Here is a 24,850-nt window from a genome sequence, read left to right on the forward strand (position 1 = left end):
CGCTCGGGTACAACAGTAAGAAAAGCTGAGACATATTCTCACTCTCAGCATAAACCCTACCCTCAGCCCAGCACTATACAATTGGGGGGAACCTCCATCTCTCAGTTTCTCCCTGAGGAGTAAAGGGTTTGAACCATACACAGAGTACCCCAACTTTTAAAACCACTACCAGAGGAAATGACTCCTAACTTGCCTATCTCTGGAAGCCGATGGGGCCCAGCATTTATTAGACCCCTGGAATGGCAGAGAACAGAGGCAGCTTTAAACAGGCACTCAAGCATTTCCCATGCTTCTCCCCATTGGCTTAGCACACAGTAAGCAGGCGACAAAGCTCAGCTCCTAGCTTTTCCCTAGAAGGGGTTAGATTGCACATCAAAAGCCCTGACTTTTCCAGCTGCTGCCCAAGGATCTGGCTTCTAACAAGCCTCTATCTGGAAGTCAACAGGGCAGGCAATTACTAGTCCCCAGGGAGTTTAAATGGGTATGTAGACACTTCCCACAGCTCCTTCCTCCAGCTCACTCTGGCAAAGAAACCAAACCTCTAGCTTCTTCCCAGAAGGAGTTGGACTACACAACAAATGCCCTGATTTTTTTCATCTGCTGCTTGGGAGTGTGGTTACTAACTCACCTAACTGGGGAGCTGATAGGGCCCAATATTCACTGGTCACTTGGAGTCTCCAGAGAACAAAGCAGTGGTTTTGAATGGCCTTGCAGGCTCTTCCCATGACTCCTCCTGCCAGCTCATTTTACCAAAATGCACAGTTCTCAGATTCTCCCTGGGAATCTGAGAGTGTAACCCTGGGAGGGGTTACACTATACATCTAGTACCTTGACTTTTCCAGCTGCTACCCATGGATCTGGCTTCTGACTTGCCTGTTTCTTGGAGCTAACAGGGCAGGCAGTCACTAGTCACTGGGAGTTTAAATGAATGTGAGGATACTTCCCATGGCTCTTCACCACAAATCATTCCAGAAATAAAACTAAGCCTATAGCTTCTCCTTAGAAGAGCTTAAACTACCCATCTAGACCTTTAAATTTTCTAGTCGCTACCAGAGGGACTGGCCTCTAACTTGTCTGTTCCGAGAGCTGAAGGGCCTAGCATTTACTAGACCCCCTAGAAGTGACAGAGAATAAAGCAATGATTTAAAACAGCCTGCAGTCTGAGTGAGCATACAGGCATTTGCCACAGTTCCTCTTCCTGGCTCAGTGCAGAGCAAGTGGGTGATAAACTCCAGTTCCCAGCTTCTTCCTGAGGACATTAATATGCATTAAGGACAGCTGGAGATGCATAAGGAGAGCTGGAATAAATTGATGCATTAGAACATGTACCTAATGCATCAATTATTCCAACTGCTACTCAAGAGACTGGCTCCAATCTTGCCAGTCTTAGGACTCTCTTAGGGTTTAGCATACTCTAGTACCCTGGGCCCACTAAGGAAACAGATGGCAGTTTGGAAGCACAAAGGATTAGGAAGCATCCAGAATCTCTAGCTAGCCTAATGGATGAAGATTGACTCTTACATGACATCAGTCTGTGAAGACTAAGAGAGGTGGTTGTTTTATAAAATGTGCAGAAACTAACACAAAGAATCAAAGAAAATGAAAATATGTTCCAAATAAAAGAACAAGATAAATCTTTAGAAACCTACCTTAATGAAATGGAGACATGTGATTTACCCAACAGAGAATTCAAAATGTTGATCATGAAGATGTTCACAATAGTTAGGAGAGAAATGCATGAACAATGTAAGAATCTTGACAAAGAGATAGAAAATATTTAAAAATACCAAATAGAAATAACAGACCTGAAGAATACAATAACTGAACTGAAAAATTCAATATGAGGTTTCAACAGCAGACTTGATTAAGCAGAAGAAAGGAGAAGTAAAGTCAAAGACAGCTCACTGGAAATCCTCTAGTCAGAGGAGCAAAAAGGAAAAAAAAGAATAAAAAACAGTGAAGATATATTAAGAGAATTACAGGGTAACATCAAGTGGACCAATATATGCATTATGAAACTCACAGAAGGAGAACCAGAAAACTCATTCAAAGAAATAATGGCTGAAAAATTCCCAAACCTGGGGAAGGAAATAAGACATCCAGATTCAGGAAGCCCAAAGAACACCAAGAACACCATATAAGATAATCCCAAAGATGCCCCAACCAAGGACATATTATAAATAAACTGTCAAAAGTTAAAAGCAAAGAGAGGATTTTGAAAACAAGAAAATGGCTACTTGCTATCTACTTGAGAACCCTCATAAGACTATGAGCCGATTTTTCAATAGAAATCATGCAGGCCAGAAGGGAGTGTGTGATATATTCAAAGTGCTGAAAGAAGAAAAAAAAACCTGCCAATCAAGAATACAATACCAGGCAAACCTGTCCTTCAAAAATGAAGGGGGTAATAAAGCCTTTCTCAGACAAACAAAAGCTAAGAGAGGTTACCATCACTAGTTCTGACATACAAAAAAATGCTAAAGAAAGTTCTTCAACTTGAAATGAAAGGATTCTCAACAGCAACACAAAAACATAAGAAAGTATAAAATCTGTTGTTAAAGGTAAATATATAGACAAAAACAGAAGACTGCATTGTTATAAAGGTGGTGGGTAAACAGCTTTTGGTTCAAATATAAAAGTAAAAAGACAAATGAATTAAAAATGACTGTAACTAAATTATGTGAATGGACACACATTCTAAACAGATAGGAACTGCAACACCAGTTGCACATAATGTGGGGGGAAATGAGATAAAAATGTAGAGTTTTTGTATGCAAGAGAAAATGCTATCAGCTCACTATAATAAATTTTATGTAAGTCCCATAATAACCACAAAGAAAATACCTATAGAAGTTACATAGAAGAAAAAGAGAAACGAGGCTGGGTGCAGTAGCTCACATCTGTAATCCCAGCACTTTGGGAGGCCGAAGTGGGTGGATCACCCGAGGTCAGGAGTTTGAGACTAGCCCGGCCAACATGGTGAAACTGCATCTCTACTAAAAATACAAAAATTAGCCAGGCATGGTGGCGCATGCCTATAGTCCCAGGTACTTGGGAGGCTGAGGCAGGAGAATTGCTTGAACCTGGGAGGCGGAGGTTGCAGTGAGCTAAGATCACACCACTGCACTCCAGCCTGGGTGATAGAGCAAGACTCTGTCTCAAAAAATAAAAAGAAAAAGAGAAACGAAACAAAGCTTCTATTCAACATAATACTGGAAGTCTTAGCCAGATAAATTAGACAGAAAAATAAATACAAGTCATCCAAATAAGAAAGAAGTAAAATGTCTCTTTTTGTAGATGACAGGACCTTGTATGTAGGAAACTTTATGGACTCCACAAAAATTAATGCAAAAATTAATAGTGTTTCTCTACACCAACAATGAACTATCTGAAAAAGAAATCAAGAAAGCATTTCCACTAATAATAGCATCAGAAAGAAAAAAAATACTTAGATTTAACCAAGAAGGTAAAAAATCTCTACATAAAAGAACTATAAAGCATTTATAAAAAAAAATTGAAGACAAATAAATGAAAAGACATTGTATGTTCATGGATTACATAAAACATTATTATTAAAATGTCCATACTGCCTAGAGCAGTCTACAGATTCAATACAATCTCTACCAAAATTTAAATGATATTTTTCATAGAAATAGAAAAAAAATCTTAAAATTCATACGGAACCCCAAAAGACCTCGAATAACCAAAGCAATCTTGAGAAAGGTATTCTCAAGAGGTATCACACTTCTTGATTTCAAATTATACTACAAAACCATATTAATCAAAACAGTATGGAACTGTAACAAAAACAGGCATATAGGTCAGTGGGACAGAATGGAGATTCCAGAAATTAACCCACACATCTACAGTCAACTAATTTTCCACAATAGAGACAAGAATACAAAATGGAGAAATGATAGTCTCTTCAATTCACGGTGTTGGGAATACTAAATATCCATATTTGAAAGAATGAAATTGGATCTTTATATCACACACATACATGTACACACAAAAATAAACTCAAAATGGATAAAAGATATAAATGTAAGACCTGCAACTATACAACTCCTAAAAGAAAACATAAGAAATGAGATTTTCGACATTGGCCTTGGCAATGATTTTTTAGATATGACACCAAAAGCACAGGCAACAAAGGCAAAAGTAGACAAACAGGACTACAGCAAGCTAAAAAGCTTCTGCACAATAAGAAAACAACCAACACAATGATAAGGCAATGTATAGAATGGGAGATAATATTTTAATCCATATTACTGATAAGGGGTTAATATCCAAAATATATAAAGAACTGAAACAACTCAATAGCAAAATTACAAATTACCTGATTTAAAAATGCACAGAGGCCCTAAATAGACTTATCTCCAAAGAAGACATAAGACGACCAATATGTATATGAAAAAGTGTTCAACATCACTAATTATCAGAGAAATGCAAATCAAAACTATGATGAGATACAAAGGATCACTATTATTAAAAATAAAAAATAAGAAGTATTGGAAGGGATATTGAGATTGGACTGCACTCCAGCCTAGGTGATAGAGTGAGACTGTCTCAAAATAAAACAAAACAAAAAACCTCCTCCACAATAATATTCCAAATCCAAATGATTTCATAGGTGAATTGTATTCTACCAAACATTAAAATAATTGCTTAAAAATCAACATTATGTTAACAAAAGCATGATCAATAAAAGAAAAAATTTGTAAACTGTTAATTAGTCAAAATTAAAATGGTTTGCTTTCTTAAAGACACTGTTAAGAAAATCACAATGACAGGTCACAGACTGAGAGAAAATATTAACAAATTATATACCCCATAAAGCATTTTATCCAGAACATAGGAAGAACTTTCAAAATCAATTATGAGAAAATAACCCAACTCAAAAACAATATATAAGACTAACAGATTTAAGCAGACATTTCATCAGAGAGGATACTCCTATGGCAAATAAGCAACTAAAGAGATATTCAACATTATTAGTCATTAGGGAAATGCAAATTAAAACCACAATGAAATACCACTATACTCCTTTAATAATAGTTAACAAATTAATAATTTCTTTTAAAAAGCTCAAACTAAGTGTTGTCAAGAATGTGGAAAAATCAAGGCTCTCATAAACTGCTGGTGGGAATGTATAATGGTAAAACCACTTTGAAAACAGTTTGACCATTTCTTAAAAAGTTAAATGTGTATCTACTATATGATTCAACCATCAATACCTCTACTGGGAGGTATTTACCCAAAAGAAATGAAAGCATATGTGCATTAAAATATTTGTACATGAATGTTTATAGCAGTTCTATTTGTAATGGGCAAAAATTGTAAACAACCCAATGTATATAAAAAGTGACTGGATAAACAAACTGGTATATCCATACAATGAAATAAAAAGGATAGAGCTGTTTATATACACTTAACCTGAATGAATCTCAAAATAATCCTTCTGAGTGAAGGAAGTCAGTCAAAGGAGTGCCTCCTGGATGATTTCATTTATATGATAATCTAGGAAATGCAAACTAAGGTATAGTGACAGAAAGCAGATCAGATGTTTGGGGGATAGGGAAGAACAGGAAGAAGAAAGAGTGTAGATTACAAAGGGGCACGAGGAAACTCTTCGGGATGATTAATGTGTTCACTATCTTGTGGTAATAATTTCATGGATGTGTATACATGTCAAAAACCATCAATTTGAATAGTTTAAATATGTGTAGTTTATTTAAAGCCAGTTATACTTCAGAAAGGTGTTAAATTAAGTGACAGAGCAAGCTACGGACTATGATCATTCCCATGCCACAGCTCAAGAAGGTGAAATAAAACTCTCTAGAAAAATCTAGAAATTTTCATTAAGGCAATATTTCAAAGTGTAACATGGCTAAAATAATGTCATCTCTCAGAAATTCTCTGAAAATGCCTTCAAACTCTCTAAGATAAGCCACTCACTCACAGGCAGATGGCATTTAACCTAAAATGTAAATAGTCCTTCAACCTCCTTTTGCACCTACAGTGGGCATTGAAACTGATAGAACCTCAGAGATACGTGCCCAGGAATCTCAGAAATTCAAAATGAATAATAAATAAATAAATGCCTAGTTTGGGGTATATTGGTTTGTATTTAGAAAGTGAACAGAAAGTCTCCTATCTTCTCTCTTCGACGCACTGGGTTCACTCTCAAGTATAATGCAGCAGGTAAGGTGGGGCTACAGATATGCTATATCCCTAGAATAAGTCACAAGTTTTAATCTGCATAGTCAACATGAGTTTTTGCTTGGAAAACAGATATAAATGGGAAAATTCCAAACTATTCCACATCAGCAAGTGTAATTTAGCACTGCTGCAATCTGTCTAAAAATCTGTTAATTTAAGTGCATGGGGTAGTCTCTGCCAGTTCTCTCCCCTGCCTGTTTTTTTTAACACAATATAATTTTGAAGAACTGCATTCTGAAGTTCCCCTGAACTATAACTTACTATATATTCTCTACTTTATTTAAGCCATATCTCTTAGTTATTTAAGTAATACAAATTGAAATATAACATAAATGAACTATATAACTAGCCAAGAATTTAGTAAGGTTAAAAAAGAAATAGTGCATAGGTTACCTAAATGTTAGGATATTTCCTTGGCTTAGTATTGTCATGAATCAGCTAAGAATTTTTGCATATACAAAGGGTCACAGGCAGATGGCATTTAACCTAATATGCAAATAGCCCTTCAACCTCCTTTTATACCTACAGTAGGCATTGAAACTGACAGAACCTCAGAGATATATGCCCAGGAATCTCAGGAATTCAAAATGAATAATAAGTAAATAAATGCCTGGTTTGAGATATGTTGGTTTATATTTAGAAAGAAAAGATAATGGTTCCATAAAATGTGGTTATGAAACTTGCTATTCACTTAGAGATATCCAGTGCTCTGTCAGTAAATGCTTAATAAATTACTTGTAGGAAAGGAGGCAATTTCTGTGGTGTAAATACTTCCACCGTGGCTGATTTCCAGCTGATTTAACTGAATGTGAAGTTGAGAAGAGAAATGTGCAGTCAGCTCTCCTGAGCTTGATGACCAGCTGATACAAGCACCCCACTAGAAATATCTCATGTGTGACTACACTAACTCCAATCCTACAATGGAAATAAACTGAGTTTCTGGGATATGTCTGTGTGTTTTATTCAACTCCAAGTCTTCATCTCTGAAGTTTTCTTTAAACTTGTGATAATAAATTTCCATCTGAAAAAAATGATATTTAGGACATAGGAGACATTACTCAACATCAAGTATTTGAAATATCTTTAGATCAAGGTATTCAATTAATTTCCTCGTTTTTTTTTTAAACAGGAATCTTTAACTGTTCAAACTTAATTCAAATTAAGTGCTTATTGTGAGTTCCCCAAAAACTGAAAAGTAAAGAAACAAGCCACAATATTTTAATACTGATCTTAGACAAAAGTTAACCTAAGGCAACTTGTTAGTAAAGGGGAGGATGGTTATGATAAAGTCAAACATATCTCCCACTGCAGAACTTGTGTGCCCCACTTTTAAGTAGATGTGTGGGGTTTATGTTTGATTTTTGTTTAGGGGAGTGTTGTTTTGCAATAATAGGAATTAATAAGGAGAAATCAAAAGCCATCTTTTTGTGGTGTTTTCCACAAAGAGAGACTTTCTTCAAAGCTTTATAAGGAAAACTAACAGAAGGAAACAAACTTATCAAACTAGAAGTTCAACAAAAGGGGAGAACACAAGAGCAACAACAGCTCCAGCATTTCAACACAACTGTAACAAAGAAATAATAAAAGGAGTAACAAAAGAGCAGACATATACCCAAGTTCTGAGTCTGACTGCAGCTGGAGCACTGAGGGGTCTGTGTCCCACTGCAGGGTCCTAATTGTGCAGCACAAAGGAAAAAGAACACAGAGAATTAACAAAAGGGGAGGGCAACAAACCAAACCAAACTATGTCATTCATCAAGGCAAGAGCATATACAATACATACACAGAACACGTCCCCCCTCCATACCCTCCATCCCCAGTGACTATCAAACAACAAGAGAAAGCGAGGAGCCATCCTTTCCTGCAAACATCTGTTTAATATCGGGAGCTATAGCTGCTTTCATGAAAGAAAGTCGAGACCAAGTGTTCAAACTCCACACACACCCCTACCCTTTGTTTTGTTTTGTATTGAAGCCTCACTGATTTGAGCAAATAAACCATTGCATGTATCTCTGACACCCCAGAACCCATCCACATCTGGGAACTCCAAGCATCTTCTATGTGGTGAAAAGAACTAAACACAAGGGTGCAAATGGGTCAGGGCAGGGGTATGACTACAGGGCCTGGTGAATAACTGGTTTCCTTGGATCAGGTACTACAAATATAATGCATTAGATCTTGAGACTCATGGATATTTTTATGCTTATTTAATATTGTACACCAAGATGGTCACCAACAATATCATTTCTCTCTAGGATGTCAGGGATTGATTATATCTTATATTTTTTAAACATTGCATAAGCAATAGCACAAAGTATCAATAGTTACCAAAGCATCCAATTTCCCTTGTTATTTCTCCTTCAAAATAAGAGGGGATAAATCGCTCTTCTATAAACACTGCACATGCCAGGACCTTTCTCAGCCAGGTTCTTTAAATATCCTGCACAGAACCGGTTACAGGTGAATCAGGCACGAGGTTATCTCAGAGGAAACTCATGGGCAGCACAAACTTTGGGATCAGGCATCTGTGATTCAAATCTTGCCTCTGTGACTTACCAGCTGTGTGACATTGAGCATGATGTTTAATAAGTTCTCAGCCCCTGCATCCTTTTGTTTACTCTGTGGCCTACAGAGCAGTAGCATCAGCATCTCTTGGGAGTTTGTTGGAAATGCAGAAACTCACGTCCCACCCCAGACTTAGTGACTCCATATTACAGTTTAACAAGTTCCCCAGGTGATCCATGGGCACCCTTAATTTGAGAAGCCCTGCTCGGTTTCCTTGTCTGTAAATACTTACTGTAGCTTATATGATAACTTATGAACTGGCCTGCAGTGATCTTCCAAACTTCTCTTTAACCATTCATTCACTCACATGTCAACTCTGCATACTCCTTAATGTTCTTCCTTTAAACATCTGCATGGCTCATGACTTTGCTTCTTTAGTGTCTTGGCTTAAATGTTACCTCCTCAAAGAGGCTCCCCTGCTTCACCACCTGATCTCAGGTAGCACTTCCTTATCACTCTTCAGTTCCTTCCTTTCCCCTGCTTTATTTCCTTCATAGCACTCATCTTTACCTATGATTTTCTTGTATATGAGCTTATTTATTTTTGTTTGTTGTCTGACTTTGGACTTAAGCTTCATAATGGCAGGGGTGGCTACATCTCTAGAATATAGGGATATGCCTAGAACTGTATTGCGCATATGTGCTTATATTATGATGTTTGTTGAATGAATGAATCTTTTGCTGGTTTTCTACAAGGATTAAATGCAGGTATACCTATAAAGTACATAGTAACCATATGATAAGCAGCAGCTGCTTTTACTACTGCCACAACCACTCTATCTACTCTTAATGTTTCTTTGAGTCAACGCTCAACCTATTTGACAGATCACATATTAACCCCTCCTGCAGAAGTAGCAGAATACGGATTCACAGCTTCCCTTCTATGCTCTGGCTGTGCTCTTGTCTTTTTACATAAAACCTCTGAAAGATTAAAACTGAAGTTCAGTGAGACACTAACTGGTGAGTGTTTCTTAGACCAGTGCTTCTCAAATTTTAATACACATACAGATACCCGGGAATATTGCTAAAATGCAGTCTGACATAGTACGTGTGGGGGTGGCCCGATACTCTGCATTTCAAACAAACTCCAGGAGATACAGATGCTGCTGCTCTGTGGAACACACTTTGAGCAGCAACGACTTGACTTAGATAAGTGGTTCTCAAACTTTCATGTTCATCAGAATGACCTGGAGAGCTTTAATAAGCTGATCCCCAACCCTAGAAATTCTGACTCAGGAGATCTGGAGTGGGGCCCTAGAATTTGTAGTTCTAACAAGTTTCCAGGTGATGTTTACAAGGCTAATCATGGGACCACCTTCGGAGAATGACAGAGCTAGACTATTGCTTTCAGTAGTCAGCATGCAGAAAGCATCACTGAAGCTCAAATATATTAGCATCTAAACTTCTGATTTGCTCAAGCCTGGACTCAGGCCCAGGCCACCCCTAGACCAATTAAGCCAGAATGTCTGGGGTGGGACCCACGCATCTGTATTTTTTAAAGCTTTCCAGGTGATTCTAATGTGCAGCCAGGGGTGAGAACCCCTGCTCTGAATTCATTCTCTGCTGAAGAAAATTAGCCCTTCTTGCTTCTGGGCACTGATTCTTTAATCTCAGTTCAAATTGTGAAAGTAATGGAATATGTTAATATAATTCATACTTGCTGTTCACATATCTCTGGGAGTCAAATTTAAGAGCATTTCTTCTGCTGTAGACAAAAGAGCAGACTCTGGCTCTTGCTGATTGTAAGAAGCTTTCCTTGCAAGGAGTGGGATCAGCTATTTGACCTCCATTTTCCTTGAGGTTTCTGATGGGCTGATTTTTAGTGAGTTTTTCCACTTCTCCCAGCAGCTCCCCGATGGTCTGGCTCTTCTGATACTTAATGGACAGATCACCTGAACTCACTATACCCTTAATAAGTATAAATAGTGATTCTATCAGAATCATCCACTTAAAAAGTCCACAGATTAGTACTGGGGAGTTTGCATTTACTCGGCCAGAAAAACAAAGGTAGGAATGTAACACCACAACAACCTTGCCTCCTGGCACACCTATGTTATTCAGTAACAGAAATCATAGTTATTGTCAGTAACAAGCTGTGCGGTAAAGGATGAAGCCAAGGATGCTATCAAATGTGCCAGTTGTATTATCTTTTCATTTTTCCCATTATTACCTGTGGGGTGGTTCCTTTCAAGGAATATGCAAATATGCAAATTTTTTTGAAAGGAACTTAAAGCCAATATGCAAAATGGGCAAAGGTTGTTTGTGTTTCCAGGGATAGCCTAGAAATATGTATTAAACATTCACCGAATTCCTTCTGTATAAACTGTGTAGGACAGCTTCCCCGCAGATGGCAGTATTTTAGAGAGGACCACGCCTGGCCCCGGGTGGGAGGTCTGTGTCCTGGATATGGTTTCACTGTGTCATCAGGTGAATCTCCTTTTGTTCCCAGCAAATGAGGGTGCAGGCCTCAAGGCCCTTTAACATTCTTCTCTGCCTGATATTTTAAATCTAGGATGATTATCCAACTGTCTTTTAGCTTTCTCTTCTCCAGTTAGAATAATTTATTTAACCAATGAGCAGATATCTTATTTTCCAGCCATTTATCATGTAATTGTATCCCTGAAAATAAAATGATGGTGATATAGAAATCACCCTGTTTACTATAATAATTGGTTCTATTTTTTAGTCATTTCTGGAATGGCTCAATCAATGCAAGCGGAGGAGAGAAGATTTTGATAAGAACATTCATTTGCTTATTCAAAAACCATCTATTAAGAACCCAAAATACAAAATACTGTAACAGAGGGTTGAAAAAATATTCAAGGAACCTACAGATCTTATGAGGACATAAAACATATATAAATAGGCCTGTTGTGATAACTCACGCCTGTAAGCCCAGCACTTTGGAAGGCCAAGGCAGGCAGATTGCTGAAGCCCAGGAGTTCCAAGACCAGCCTGGGTGACACGACGAAACTCTACATCTACAAAAAATACAGAAATTAGCCAGGTATGGTGGTGCTCGCTTGTGGTCGCAGCTACTCAGGAGGCTGAGGTGGGAGGATAGCTTGAGCCTGGGAAGTGGAGGTTGCAGTGAGCTGAGATCATGCCACTGCACTCCAGCCTGGGTGACAGAGTAAGACCCTGCCTCAAAAAAAAAAAAAAAAAAGGAAAAAAAAGCCAAAACATATATATAGTTTAGTAGAACAAGACTGAAAGTAAAACTTGCCGTATTCCATTTGACCTAGTCTTGGAGGCGGGGGTAGGAGTTAGGCCTAAATTCATTTTCCTCAGTGCTTAGTTTATTGGACTTAGGTGGCTGAGTTAGTTAACAATTTGTTGTGAGAACAATAATAACCAGGCAGACAAATATATAAGCCTGACAAAGTCTTCTCTCCTTGAAGCCCAGCTTCCTGGGAAGCCAGATGTCCAGCAGTATCTTTGGGACTAGAGTAGGTGATGCTGAATGTTTAACTACGACAGCTTCCCCTGCCCTCCTCCACCATGACTTTATCTTTTCCCAAGACCAGACACCATCTTCACTGCTACCCAAGTCTCCCCTTTCTGGAATTCCTGGGATGACCAACCTAGCCCTTGTTGTTTGATACAATCTTTCTTTAACTACGTCAATTAAATTTCTGTCTAGTATTCCCCGCTGGGGAACCATTCTGGTGTTTGTTTGCTTATTTTTATGAGTTGCATTTGGCTGCCCTGATCAGTTTCAATTGATTTCTTAGGTTAACTTTCTGAGGGTCTGTCTAGGTGGGATCTCTGATCTCTGTTTCATAGGAGCCCTGTTATGTGTTCAGAGGCTAAACAACCCAATAATTCTGCACCTACTCTGGACTAACGGGCACTGTTACAGTTCTATGGTCCCAGGGTTGGATTGGCTGTTTTGGACATGCCAATTAAGGTCATTATTTCCTAACTTCATTTCAAAATATAGAAGCTTCCCAACATGGAAAATACTCACTTATTTAACCTTGAACATATCAAAAACATTGTAGCCTCTGGCATCTTATCCAAAAATGCCTACCATGTAGTAGTTATTTCATAATTTGTGGGTCAATTTGTTTTTCAATATTTTCAAAAAAGAATAGACAAACATCAAAATTCTTCAAACTAGCAGTAACCTACTAAGAGACAAGCAGAATTTCATATTTTAAACTTTGTACCAATTCATTACTTTCTAATTTCTTATAAAATTCTCCTTTCATTGGCTCAGTTTTATTTGCTCAGTTTCAGTTTATGAGACAGAAAGAAGTGAAAATTTTAAAAAATCCTTGGCCATCTGTTGAAAGTGTAACTCAGGAGTGAAAGACATAATGTCTGTGTTGCATATACCTTGCACTCTGATGAGTGGTTAATTTCTTCCCATTCAGCTTTTACCAACAACAAGTTGGTGGTTTCCATTCTTCTTTCCATCTTTATTAGACCTCAGAGCAGAAAGTCTTAGAATTATTTCCTAAAGAGTGTTTTTGTTCTTACCTTTTCTAGTCTTTGGCTATAAGAAAGAGATGTTCAATAAATATTTGGAAGGCAGTAGTTAACAAATTTCTCATTTATAATGCTAACACTCAATGTGGCTAAGGCACTGTCATACATTGTTGGCAGCATTTAAATTAGTAAAGTTCTTTGGGAAGTAATATACCAATACATGGCAGGAACCATAAAAAATAGAATTACTCCTGGACTAGTTTTGCTCCCAGGACCTCAGCCTATGAAAATAAAACAGCATCAATAATAATAATAATAATAACAAAAAATGATAATGATGAGTATAATGATGACGACAACCACCTCCAAATCATCAAATCCCATGGTCAGTTCTTGTTCCTTATCTTTGCTGTCTCTGATTTTGGTCACTATTGGCTCCTTCTTGGCATAGTCTTTCTTTTAGTTTTCTTGGCCCTGAAAATCTTTTTTCCTCCCTCTCTCACTGTGTTTTTGGCAGTACCTTTGCTCCTTCCATTCCAATAAAGACAGGCATTCTCCAACCAGGATTCTGTCTTCCCCTCTCACCTTTGTACTCTAACCCCAGGCAATCACATAGATGTCCATATATCTTCTGCAAAATAACCCCAAAGTCCTCATTACCATTGAGGTCTTCTCTGAGTATGCATATTTGAGAGCTGTAACTACACAGCAACATTTCCTTAGATTCAAATTAAATGTGTCAATTTACTTGTTCTTTAGAAGTAAGAAGAATCTTTATGTTCCTTGAAGGTCTAGTATAGTATCTGATAGACAATAAATTATCAATTGTTGACTGAATGACTTGATGAATGAATGAACAAATGAATATTCTTTACCTGGCTTTTCTGTAGATGGGTGTGATGTGTGAGGGCAAGTTGATTCCAAAAGAAACAGTTTTTACTTTTTTATTAAAAAATGAAATAATAAATCAGGGCATGTCTACCTAACTCCCTTAATATCCATCAAAGCATTTATGGAAAACTCAGTCTTACTCAGCGTGATGTCACTATATGGTCGCAGGAGAGTTTTCAGACTCACTTCCATACTGAAGAAGGAAAGCATATCTTATCTAATAAAAATGCTGACCACTGGCCGGGTATGATGGCTCACACCTGTAATCCCAGCGCTTTGGGAGGCCGAGGCAGGAGGATCACTTGAGACCAGGAGTTCAAGACCAGCCTGAGCAACATAGCAAGATCCTGTCTCTATGAATATTATTATTTTTTAAATGCTCAACATATTGCTGATTTGTGGTGAAAAACAAAAGCAGTCCAGCCATCTTCTCTACCAAATGAACTTAGTAACTTTAATTAGTCCCTGAAGCAACTGCACTGGAACTCAAATTTTCATGTTCTTCCTTTTCTCTCTAAGATGGAGAGAGAGCTCGAGGGCAGAATACAGAGCTTTCCTGAGTCCCACAGTTTCTCTGAGCTCTTGTTCCACATGTCTTCCCTGTCAAACAAATCACTAGTGATTAATCAGCCAGTGCAAACAGTTTGGGATTATGTAAGCATAGTGCCAAACAAAAAATATCTAGTCAATGCCATCGTTAAATATCTAATTTTTAAAATGCCGTTTCCAAAAGTAATACATGAAATAATAAGGACATTTTAAAATCCATCATATCACTCATCTGTCACATTCATTAAAGTGATGTTAATTAAGAAAGGATGGTATTTAAATAATGAGTTAATGTTTTACCTCCTGGCCTCAATTTTTTCCTTACTTAGGACTGGCAATGATGATAAAGATTTTCTGATGTCGGAAATAAAAGTGGAACAGTGAAATACATACTTATATCAGGCTCTTTTTAAAAAGCATTTTTCTTAATTTATGGTGGGAGAATTTTCCATCTGTTGGCTAACACCTGAGCCCTAATATGGAGCTCCAGAGCGAGCCACACTAAGCCACATGGGAAGTCCATCTGAGCTGGATTCAATAAGAAATGTAGGACTTCCCATCATAGAACAAGAGCATGTTTTCCCAAAATCTTACACAGAAGTCCGGCTGTCAAGCAAGCAGTTTCTCTAGAAGAAAGCTCAGCTACCCCTTCCTAAAATAGATGCTTACTGTGTTACTATAACCATATGGGTACATACAGTACACTTTGCCTGAAGACAATGATATCAAAAATTTTGAACTTATTGTGCTGCATAAAGAGAAAACCCTATAGTGTAAATCTTATTTTAATTAACAAAGAGACTGACTTTTAACCAACATTGAATTAGCAACTTCAGTCTCCCCAAAGTCCAATTAGCTGGTAGCATCCTGTCAATCTCTCTTTATATAGTGATACTTTAAAATTTTTTTGTATAAGCAAAATTGTAATAGTCTTATTAAATTTCCCCAATAATCTTGTATTATTTATTATACTTTTCACCTTTACTAATACTTCCTTTATGCCTTCCCTTTAGCCTCTGATTTATCAGAGCATCTTAGAAGTTGATGATGCTTTCACCCAAATGGGTCAAGTCCTTTGAGGCCTATGTAGTTCCCAAGAATCCTGCAGAATCTGACTGTGGATAAAGGTGAAGGTCCTAAGGATTTCCTTTGAGTATTATGTCCATGTGGCCCCAGAACACATTTTTGTTTCCTGAAGTCACTCAAAAAAAAAGTGGTAACTACAGGCAGGCAGGACAAGTTGCTCACATGAATTACTGTAGCCCAAAAACAAGTATCTAAATTTTACCAAAGCTTTCTGTCAATAAGAAACTGAATAGTAACTATATGGAGGCCCAGTATTCAAGCTGAAGAGAGAATATTGAAGGAATCTGTCCCTTTGTCCCTGAATTCTAATGTGAAATTCACATGAAACTGAAAGCCTAAATGACTTTTAATCCATTCCCTTTGTACCATTGTTCTCCTGTGATGTGCTTCAGAAGACATTTCTCCACCTGCTGCATTTGCCGTACCCTTGGGAGGGGCCTCACCTCCCTAGAGAACAATCTATGAATATTAGGGTTTTGGGTTAAGAAATTCTGCTAATTGTGAGCACAGGCATCAATTTTAAATACATGGGATTTTACTGGGGCAAATTGGGGAAATTTGAAGATAGTGTTGATACTAGATACGGTGAAAACACATTGAAATATAAAAATACAGACACTTGATTGGAAAAGCAGGTTCAACAGTTTTCACAGTAAGATGTCATTTATCATTATACATGATGACATACATACTATATAAAAGAATAAGCACTAAGGGGCTAAGAGTGCTGATCTCTGGTGGTGGAAACATGATGTTTTTATTTTGTTATTTTTGCTCATTTATATTTTCTAGTTGTATAAAATGCACAGGTGTTGTTTCTACAATAGTAGGAGATTTTTTAGGCTGGGCACAATGGGTCCTGCCTGTAATCTCAGCACTTTGGGAGAGGCAGGAGGATGCCACCACCTTGGGATGGAGAGGGAGGAGAATCATTTGAGGCCAGAAGTTCAAGACCAGCCTGGGGAATATAGCAAGACTTTGTCTCTACAAAAAAAAAAAAAAAAAAAAAAAAAATTAAATCAGCTGGGCGTGGTGGTATGCAACTGTACTCAGGAAGCTGAAGGGGGAGAATAGATTGATCCCAGGAATTCGAGACTTCAGTGAGCTAAGATTGTGCCACCACTCCTGCCTGGGTGACAGAGAGACTTTGTCTTAAAAAAAAAAAAAAAGATTTTAAAAATAAAATGTTGGAGGAGGGCTTGAATGTCTTGACTGATTGGAAAGTAGAATTTAATGATGGTGTTAAGACCAAAGATGGTCAAAAAAAAAAAAAAGACAAAAAATTAATTCTATTACTACCCTCCATGACACTTCTCACCAAAGACAAACATCAGAAATCTCCCCTTCGGACTATTTTGTTAAGGATGTTATGCAATGGGTGTTATTATTGTGACAGGAAATTGCACAGTATGTTATCATGTTGAGAGATGTTTTAACTTTGAAAACATTTTCAATGTTTCCTTCCATTTGGGACAGGTTGTAGCCTACACCGTGGTGTCCAGCTGAACTTTATGAGGTCAATACACTTTCCTATACTTTTGCAGGCCAGTACACCTTCTAGTTCAGCTCTGTCATTGAGAACCCTAAGGAATTACAACTAAACATGAGAAAAGTCCTAGTGCAAAGTCCCTTGTGAGCCCTCCATGTAAATGAGAAGAATAAATATTGGCTGAATGATTTTCACTTAGATCGATTCACTTCTGGTTGCTATCTGAAGGTTAGTGAGTAAGGAGTGGGCAACCCAGAATGTGGTCTGTAGGGGCATGGATTACAATCTGTCCTTTGCCTTGTCATATTTAATAGTTTTATATAATTACCTGGATAAAGATACAGGCAATGCTTACTAAAATTGAAAATGACACCAACATGTTCTATGAGAGGATCTAAAAAGATTTTTTCCCATCAGAAAAATGGCAAATTAAAATATGAAAAAATTATAATAATTGCTAAAACTCACATATAGTTAGTATACACCAGACTCCTTTCTGAGTACTTTATAGAACATTACTTTGTATAATCCCCACAATAACCCTATGGGGTAGGTTGTGTATCACTCATATCAACTACTGTTAGAGATTATGTAGCACAGAGGTATACGTGGTGGTAACTTGAATCAACCTGCCTAGGTAATAACCTAGCACTGTAGCAAAACAACACTCTGTATGAACTTGAGAAAATTACTTATTCTCTCTGCACATCTCAGTGTCCTCACTGGTAAAAAGCAGAATTATATAGTTCATTCTACAAACTTTTTTTTTTAAATCTTGGATGCTATGTTGCCCAGGCTGGTCTTGAACTCCTAGCCTCAAACAATCCTCCTGCCTCAGCCTCCCAAGTAGCTGGTATTACAGTTCTGAGCTACCACACCTCACTCAACAAACATTTATCAAATACCTACTACATGAGTATCACTTAGTCCCTACTTTCAAGGAATTCACCACTTTCTGAGGATGAGAGACATGTTCAACTAAACAAAAGCCGTTTTTCAGGGCTATAAAGTGCTAATGCTTCACTCTTACCTATAAAAAGTGTAAACTGTTTCAGATAAATATTCTTTACCATATTGAGAAAACATTTTCTATTCCTAGTTTGCTACATTTTAAAATATAGGAATAAGTGTTTAAATTTCTTAAGTATAATTTAAGTACATACTGCAATGATTATTTTTCCTTCTTTGACCTTTTTGTATGCTAAATTATATGGTAAGACATTTTCCTATACTAAAGTAACCTTGCATCTTTGAAACAATAATAATTAGCCATAGCATAGTATCCTCTTAATATGTTGGATTCCAGTTGCATACAGTATACCAAAGATTTTTTTCACTTATGTTTATAAGTAAAACTAAGCCTTCAAACTAACCTTTTCAACAAGCTCTTAGAATCCAAGAGCATGTTGCTTGCCAGTATAATTAACTGAGCAATGATTAATTGATTCTACCAAAACTGAGCAGGAGAAAGAAGATAAAACCAAAAATATAAGTTGTAAATGAGAAATGGGATATAACGATGGAAGCATAAATTGCAAAACAAATGGTGACACTTTTAAGAGAAATTTAAAAAATTAAATCATTAGTATAACTGAAAACTAATATATTTCTACTCTCTACCCATTTTTTAAAATTTTCTCAACTGCTCTTAAAAATCAGTAAGAGGTGGCAGAGTGCAGTGGTTCATGCCTATATTCCCAGCACTTTGGGAGGCCAAGGCAAAAGGATTGCTTAAGGCCAGGAGTTCCAGACCAGCCTGAGCAACATGGTGAGACTCCATCTCTACAAAAAGTAAAAATAAAAATTAGCTGTGCATAGTGGTGCATGGCTGTAGTCCCAACTACTCAGGAGGCCGAGGCAGGAGGATTGCTTGAGCCCAGGAGTTTGAGGTTGCAGTGAGCTATAATTGCACTACTGTACTCCAGCCTGGGCAATGGAGCAAGACGGTCTCTTTAAAATTAAAAAAAAAAAAAATCAGTAAGAGGGATTTTTGTTAAAGCACTATTTTTACTTCTTCTCTATAATAAAGTACATTGAGTATGCCAATTTGCAGATTAACTAGTTACAAGGATTATAAGAAATGTTTGCTAATTTTGGCTTTCTAAAGAAAATTTTAGGTTTGGTTTGAAATTTTGGCAAATGAATGAGAGAATTTATATGTGCCTTAGCTATGGCCAGATGTGTTAATTTAATTCTTGTTATCTTCTGACAGATTTTCCATTTTTTGAAGAGTTCAAATTCCACACAAATAGGCAAATTTATGAGCATAGAGTTATATTCTTAAGAATAACTGAACTCTTTTCCCAGTCTCCTGTTTTATGAAGTGTTAAAGCTAATATAAATTGTTTTCAAAGATGTGTCTTCTACATAAAAAGACATTCAAAGTGGAATTTAAAAAAACTGAAATATAATATTCTCCTGCATTTTAACCTCATATTTATTTTATTAAAGAAAAAAACATAAATTTGTGTGGAATTTTCCTAAGTTCAAAACAAGGGCAGAATTTACTAAGGCATTCCTAATGTGTTCTTCTCAAGCAAACTTTGTGCTCAGTTTTTCTGAAAACTAGCATTTTTCAATGCAAATTTTCTTGCATTTCTATGAAACCTGCACTTTGCAAGAGATTTACTAATTGATTCTAGTTACTCAGTCTTGCAAGAGCTTTCCTATAAAGAATTGAAGGTACTATTGTGTTGGGTAGGAGTAGGCTGCACCTCTTCCAAAGTGATTCACAAAGTTAAAAAAAAAATCACTTAAGAAGGAGAAAGAAATAAAGAGTAATATTCTCTGAGAAGAAATAATTGCTGTTGTCTCCAGAGTACTAACAGCATAGGTCAGCTTTCTTTAGAAAGTTTTCAAAAGGGCTCCTCAACTGTGAAGTCAGCAATAGAATTGAATGCTGCCAACTGCACCCTTGAAGCTAAGCAGTAATGACACGCACCATCATGGTACAGAAATGGTCAAATACATTAACTTAATGATAGGCCAATGGACCCCCCCTAAGAAATGTGATTATATTGTGCCAGCTCTTGAATAAATGTTAGATCTTACACAACTGTGTTGCTATTACTTCCCCCGCCAAAGACCTTTTGAAGTGTTCAAAGCAAAAGATGAGAGAAGACGTGGGCTGCCCCAAATCACAAAAGCGATTTGCTAAAATAAACCAGCTTTATGCCCTCAAAAGCCTCTATGTTTATTTTAAATTGAAAGCAGTGTCCACCGGTTTCCAAAGGGCCTATAAAAACAAAATATTCAAGTCTGAAGGACACCAACAGGCAGAAATAGACAAGGCAATTCCAGTCTTACATGTTGGTTTCAAAAGCAAAAATCCCTACAGCTCAGGTCAATGCTAGATTATCTTCATGTCCAGATTTTCAGCTACCAAATTAACTACGCCTGCGTGGAAATAGTACACTTTCAGAAGAAAATGCTTATGCTAATACCTTAGGTGAAAAGAGAAAAATGCAAAATTTTATATCTTTGCCCCAGTAATACATATGGAGGCAAGAAATGCACACAGACAAGGACTGGAACGGTACATAGACAAGCCAAAAGACTCACTTCTTAGAACAGCAGTGCTGTGGATGATTGTTTCCTCTTTTATTTAAAACTTGATTAAAGTATTTTACAATTTTTTTAAATTAAGAGTCAAAGCTAGAGTTCATAAATTGCCACAGGCCAAATCTGGCCCATAACTACTTGGAACAAAAGTCATTAACATTTAACATTCAGGAGATTATCACCTGAATACCTGAATTTGTAGCTTCTCAAGAAAAATTGGAAAATGCGGAAAAATTGGGTCCATCATCCCAGGTGAGCTCAACCAGCTTGGGCTATGAGGGGGCAATCTGGCCTTTAAGAATTGGGTGCAGTTGCCATACTCACATAAATTGCTGCCTGTGGACCCCAGCATGTGGGAACACTGGTGAAGACAGCTGGATTCAGAGAGTTACCGTGACTCCATCTACATTTATGAAACTCCTCCTTTCTTCTTTTTACATCTTTACCTTTTGGATACCTCTTCAGTGATTAAGTTACAGAATGTCTATATCCACTTTCAGAAGTTACATAATCTGTGAGTCTACATAGTATAATACAAACTTGGCAATGAACTCACTAAACAGAAGCAGCCAATCCTGATACTACTACTACCAATGATAATACAATAAAAATACTTAGGTGACTGAGTTTTCAAATTAGTCAACTTTACTAAGCAAATAACACGCTTGAAAAATTAAATTTAGAATTAGAACATCTCAGTATTCTATTCACAAAGACTTTCATGGAAACCAAAACCCAAGTAGGATAAGAAGAAGCTGGATATATATTCAATTATCTACTAAATAATGAAAAGATTTCTCCCTGCCTTTTTTAAGCCTAAGGTAATGGATATGTTTGTGTTCGTTAAGCAAGACACATGGTGCTAAATTAGCTCACTCAAAGAAGGATGATATATGTTGATCATTTCTAGTGTTCAAGATCATTGCTATGCCACTAAAAATGGCAAGCCACCATAAATTTAAACATAAAATGCCCAAGTACACACGCAGATACATGCACATTTCACCGTATTCTAAGTGTTGTTGTTGCTGTTTTTTTTTTTAATTGACACCCATCATGGCCTTTTAAAGGGACAATTCTTACCTTGTTAATGGCCCCAGATCGCCTGAGTCTTGGCTTCCAGCTTCACTGGGAGTGCTCACTGATTTCGAGGAGGGAGACATAGGGGTTGGGACTAAATAATGAAAATAACAGGTATCCCATGTTAAAAAATGCAGCGGCTGCACTGGTGAAGAGCAGTGTCAGACAAATCAAAACAAATGGGCCCAAATTAAAGTGGTCATATGGCCAGGAGACATTGAGATGGGATAAAGAAAAAAAAAAAAAAAGGAAAGAAAAGGAAAAAAGTCCAGTGAATTTTTTATATTTTGGAAATTAAAATTTGAAATGATTTAGACAGAATTAACCTAGGGATTCTGAGGCCATGTCCACCCTAACAAAGTAAAATGAAGAATCAAAATAGCTATCCAGATAATTCAAGTCAAATATCTCTCTAACATGAACCATCCAGATAATTTTGATTCTTCACATTATTTTGTGAGTATAGATGTGACCTATTAAAAATAAAACAGGGTGTCTATGAAACTTTAAAAGGTTATTAAATAAGTGATTCTGAATAATTTTAAATGGTCAAGGACAGTCAGAAAAATCCGTTGTATGTCTGCATTTAGAGAGAAATGTACTCTGTGGAATATAAGCTGTTTGCCACGAGAGCCTAAGTGACAGATAGAGAAAGGGTAAATGTTGAACCTGGTAATTAAAAAGTCTCTTTCTAAACAAAGAAAAATGCCAGGCTGCTTTATTTTTACATTTAATTAATAGTTGCATCCCATTGTACTGTTTACTGTCTTTGGGACTTGTTTTGCCTTGCCTCCAGCAGCTCTAGAAGACACTGCCATGTGCATAGAAGTAAGCTGCCACTCTGAAGACAGGAGACAAGTTCAAAGATCAAGGTCAGCACAAGCTGAAAATCTGAGAGCAAGCATAATAAAAGAAAAAAGCTAAAGCCAATGCAATTTTTTTTCCCTTTCCTTCAGATACAAGCCAAATGTCCTTCAGATAGAAGCTGCACCAAATAGCCAAGATGGCTCCAGGCCAGGCAATTCAATGGGTTCTCAACATCACATATGCCAAAGAAGCCATATGGATAGAAAGAAACTTCAGTATGTAAGTGTAGATTCCCATTTGGTTTCAATCATGTGCAATTTCCTTTTATTTACTTAATAGGGTAAAGGGCTTAACTATTTTACCCAAATCCTATAACACAATGGCAGATCTGTCGAGAAGCTAGGAATTTTCATGTGGTCCCACAATTAATTCACTGATTACTTACCCTCTGAGCTTACTCAGAGGGTAAGTTGGAGAGATGGCTGAAAAATGAAAACCGGGCCCTCGCCAGGGTCCCTTGGCAGTAATGCAGGGATACTTCAAAAGTTGGTCATGGTTTAAGAGATGTTAATCTGTTTGTTCTTAAAGTTTAATAACTGGCTTTACATAGGGTAGGGGAGACTAGGACATACTATTATTGCGTTTAACCAGTGTTCACATTGCAACATAATTTCAAAGGCTATTTTGAGGCACAAATATAATTGATTGCAATGTGTCTAACTCATATCAGATGTCAACTAAGTAGAAAAAAAAGTGTATCAGCTCCTAAGTAGAAAAGAAGGTCCATCAGTCAAATATAACATCCCCTAGGTTACATCTTCCACAACATAAAGAAATTAAACAAAAGAATCTAATCTTATTGGGGCTTATTATAGCATTGTTGAACATACTATTTTACCTATTACAAATTGAGATTGAGTATAAAATGCTTTTAAATAGTGTTTTAGTTTTGTATGTATTAAATCACATCCAGCAATACTTAATAATTTGTAAGCTTATTATATATTGTTCTTTTTCTTATTCACATTGATATAAACATTTGCCATTTTGTTGTACATGGGATAATTTTTATTCTTAGTTTAACTATGGAAATAAATGGTAATTTATTTTAATATAAAAGTAAATTATGGAATTAACTTCAGAAGAAAGTATTCTAAACAAAAGACCTGAATACTGTATTTATTTTTATGTATCCTTCTAAAAGGGTTTTTAACTATATTGGATATAATGTAGTTTTATAGACACCCTAGGATTAATCTTAAATGTATGGAAAACAAAAGGATAAAAGAAAAATAAAACTATTACATGAGAGATATATAGGTAAGTGACAGAATAAACAAAATATGCACAAGTTACCTTCAACACAAAGAAAACCAATAATTCAATATCCAAGCTTTAGTGATAAAATGAGGTCACAGACAATCAAATAGGAATGAATGAATTAGAGGAGGAGCATTGCAGTGAAAATGCCAATTAGTAATCAAATCAAAATACAATAAAGTCAAATTAATTTAAACTTGTTAATTGGCTGCTAATCTGCCACCATTTTGTTTTCCTTCAAATTCTCACTGTGCCTTCTATTTTCATCATAGACTAACTCTATGCCTGTGGTAGTTATGAAATTCATAACCAGATCCACAGTATTTAGATTGGCAAAGAGACACTGGAATTCAGCAATGAAAATGCTGAATTTAACAATTATAAAATAATCTACTAGTAACACGGTGGAGAAGGTTGACCATCTAATCAGTCAGTAAGCCCCAAACTACTGACAATTCTACAACCTTTCCTCCCATCTGCTTCCAGCCCCCTCAATTCCAAAAACACATGCAACCTGAACCATAAGCCACAGAATGTCTTTAAAAATAAAAATTAAAAAAAGCTAAAGACTTAAAAGAATAGTAAACATTGGACATGGTATATCCCACGCAAGTTGATTTCGAGGAATAGTAACAGGAAGCACTTTTAAGTACCTAGAGGTGGCTCCGGTGAGATACCAATGCTTTGCAGCAAAGCCTCTGTCTCTCGTCGTTTGCGATCCAGATCAGAGTCGTCCTGAACGGGTTCTTTCTTCTGCTGCATATCAGCCTAGAAGTAGACGTCAGTAAGAAAAGTTAATAACATAACTAAATGTATGCTTTTCCTGGCTGAAACTAAAAATGATAAA

The 24,850-nt window shown here is 36.8% G+C and overlaps 1 protein-coding gene across 11 annotated transcripts in view; it reads right to left on the bottom strand.

The window, feature by feature from the left end:
* DYNC1I1 (dynein cytoplasmic 1 intermediate chain 1) overlaps positions 1-24,850 on the bottom strand; it is a 316,271-nt gene that overhangs the window by 253,305 nt on the left and 38,116 nt on the right. For 5 of the 11 annotated variants that reach the window (XR_009208752.1, XM_058447060.1, XM_058424446.1 and 2 more), the window contains 3 exons: positions 24,657-24,771; positions 21,880-22,021; positions 7,835-7,894 (listed from right to left, as the gene is read on the bottom strand). Coding sequence is in view for 10 of the 11 variants with exons in the window: in XM_058447060.1 (XP_058303043.1) it covers positions 7,835-7,894; positions 21,880-22,021; positions 24,657-24,771 (317 nt within the window). In the remaining variant the exon portion in view is untranslated. The remainder of the gene's footprint in view (positions 1-7,834; positions 7,895-21,879; positions 22,022-24,656; positions 24,772-24,850) is intronic. The other 6 variants (XM_058424456.1, XM_032760962.2, XM_058424458.1 and 3 more) reach the window with 3 other exon arrangements.

The sequence above is a fragment of the Hylobates moloch genome, unplaced genomic scaffold (assembly GCF_009828535.3).
Source record: "Hylobates moloch isolate HMO894 unplaced genomic scaffold, HMol_V3 SCAFFOLD_1, whole genome shotgun sequence".
In the NCBI taxonomy this organism is placed as follows: domain Eukaryota; kingdom Metazoa; phylum Chordata; class Mammalia; order Primates; family Hylobatidae; genus Hylobates; species Hylobates moloch.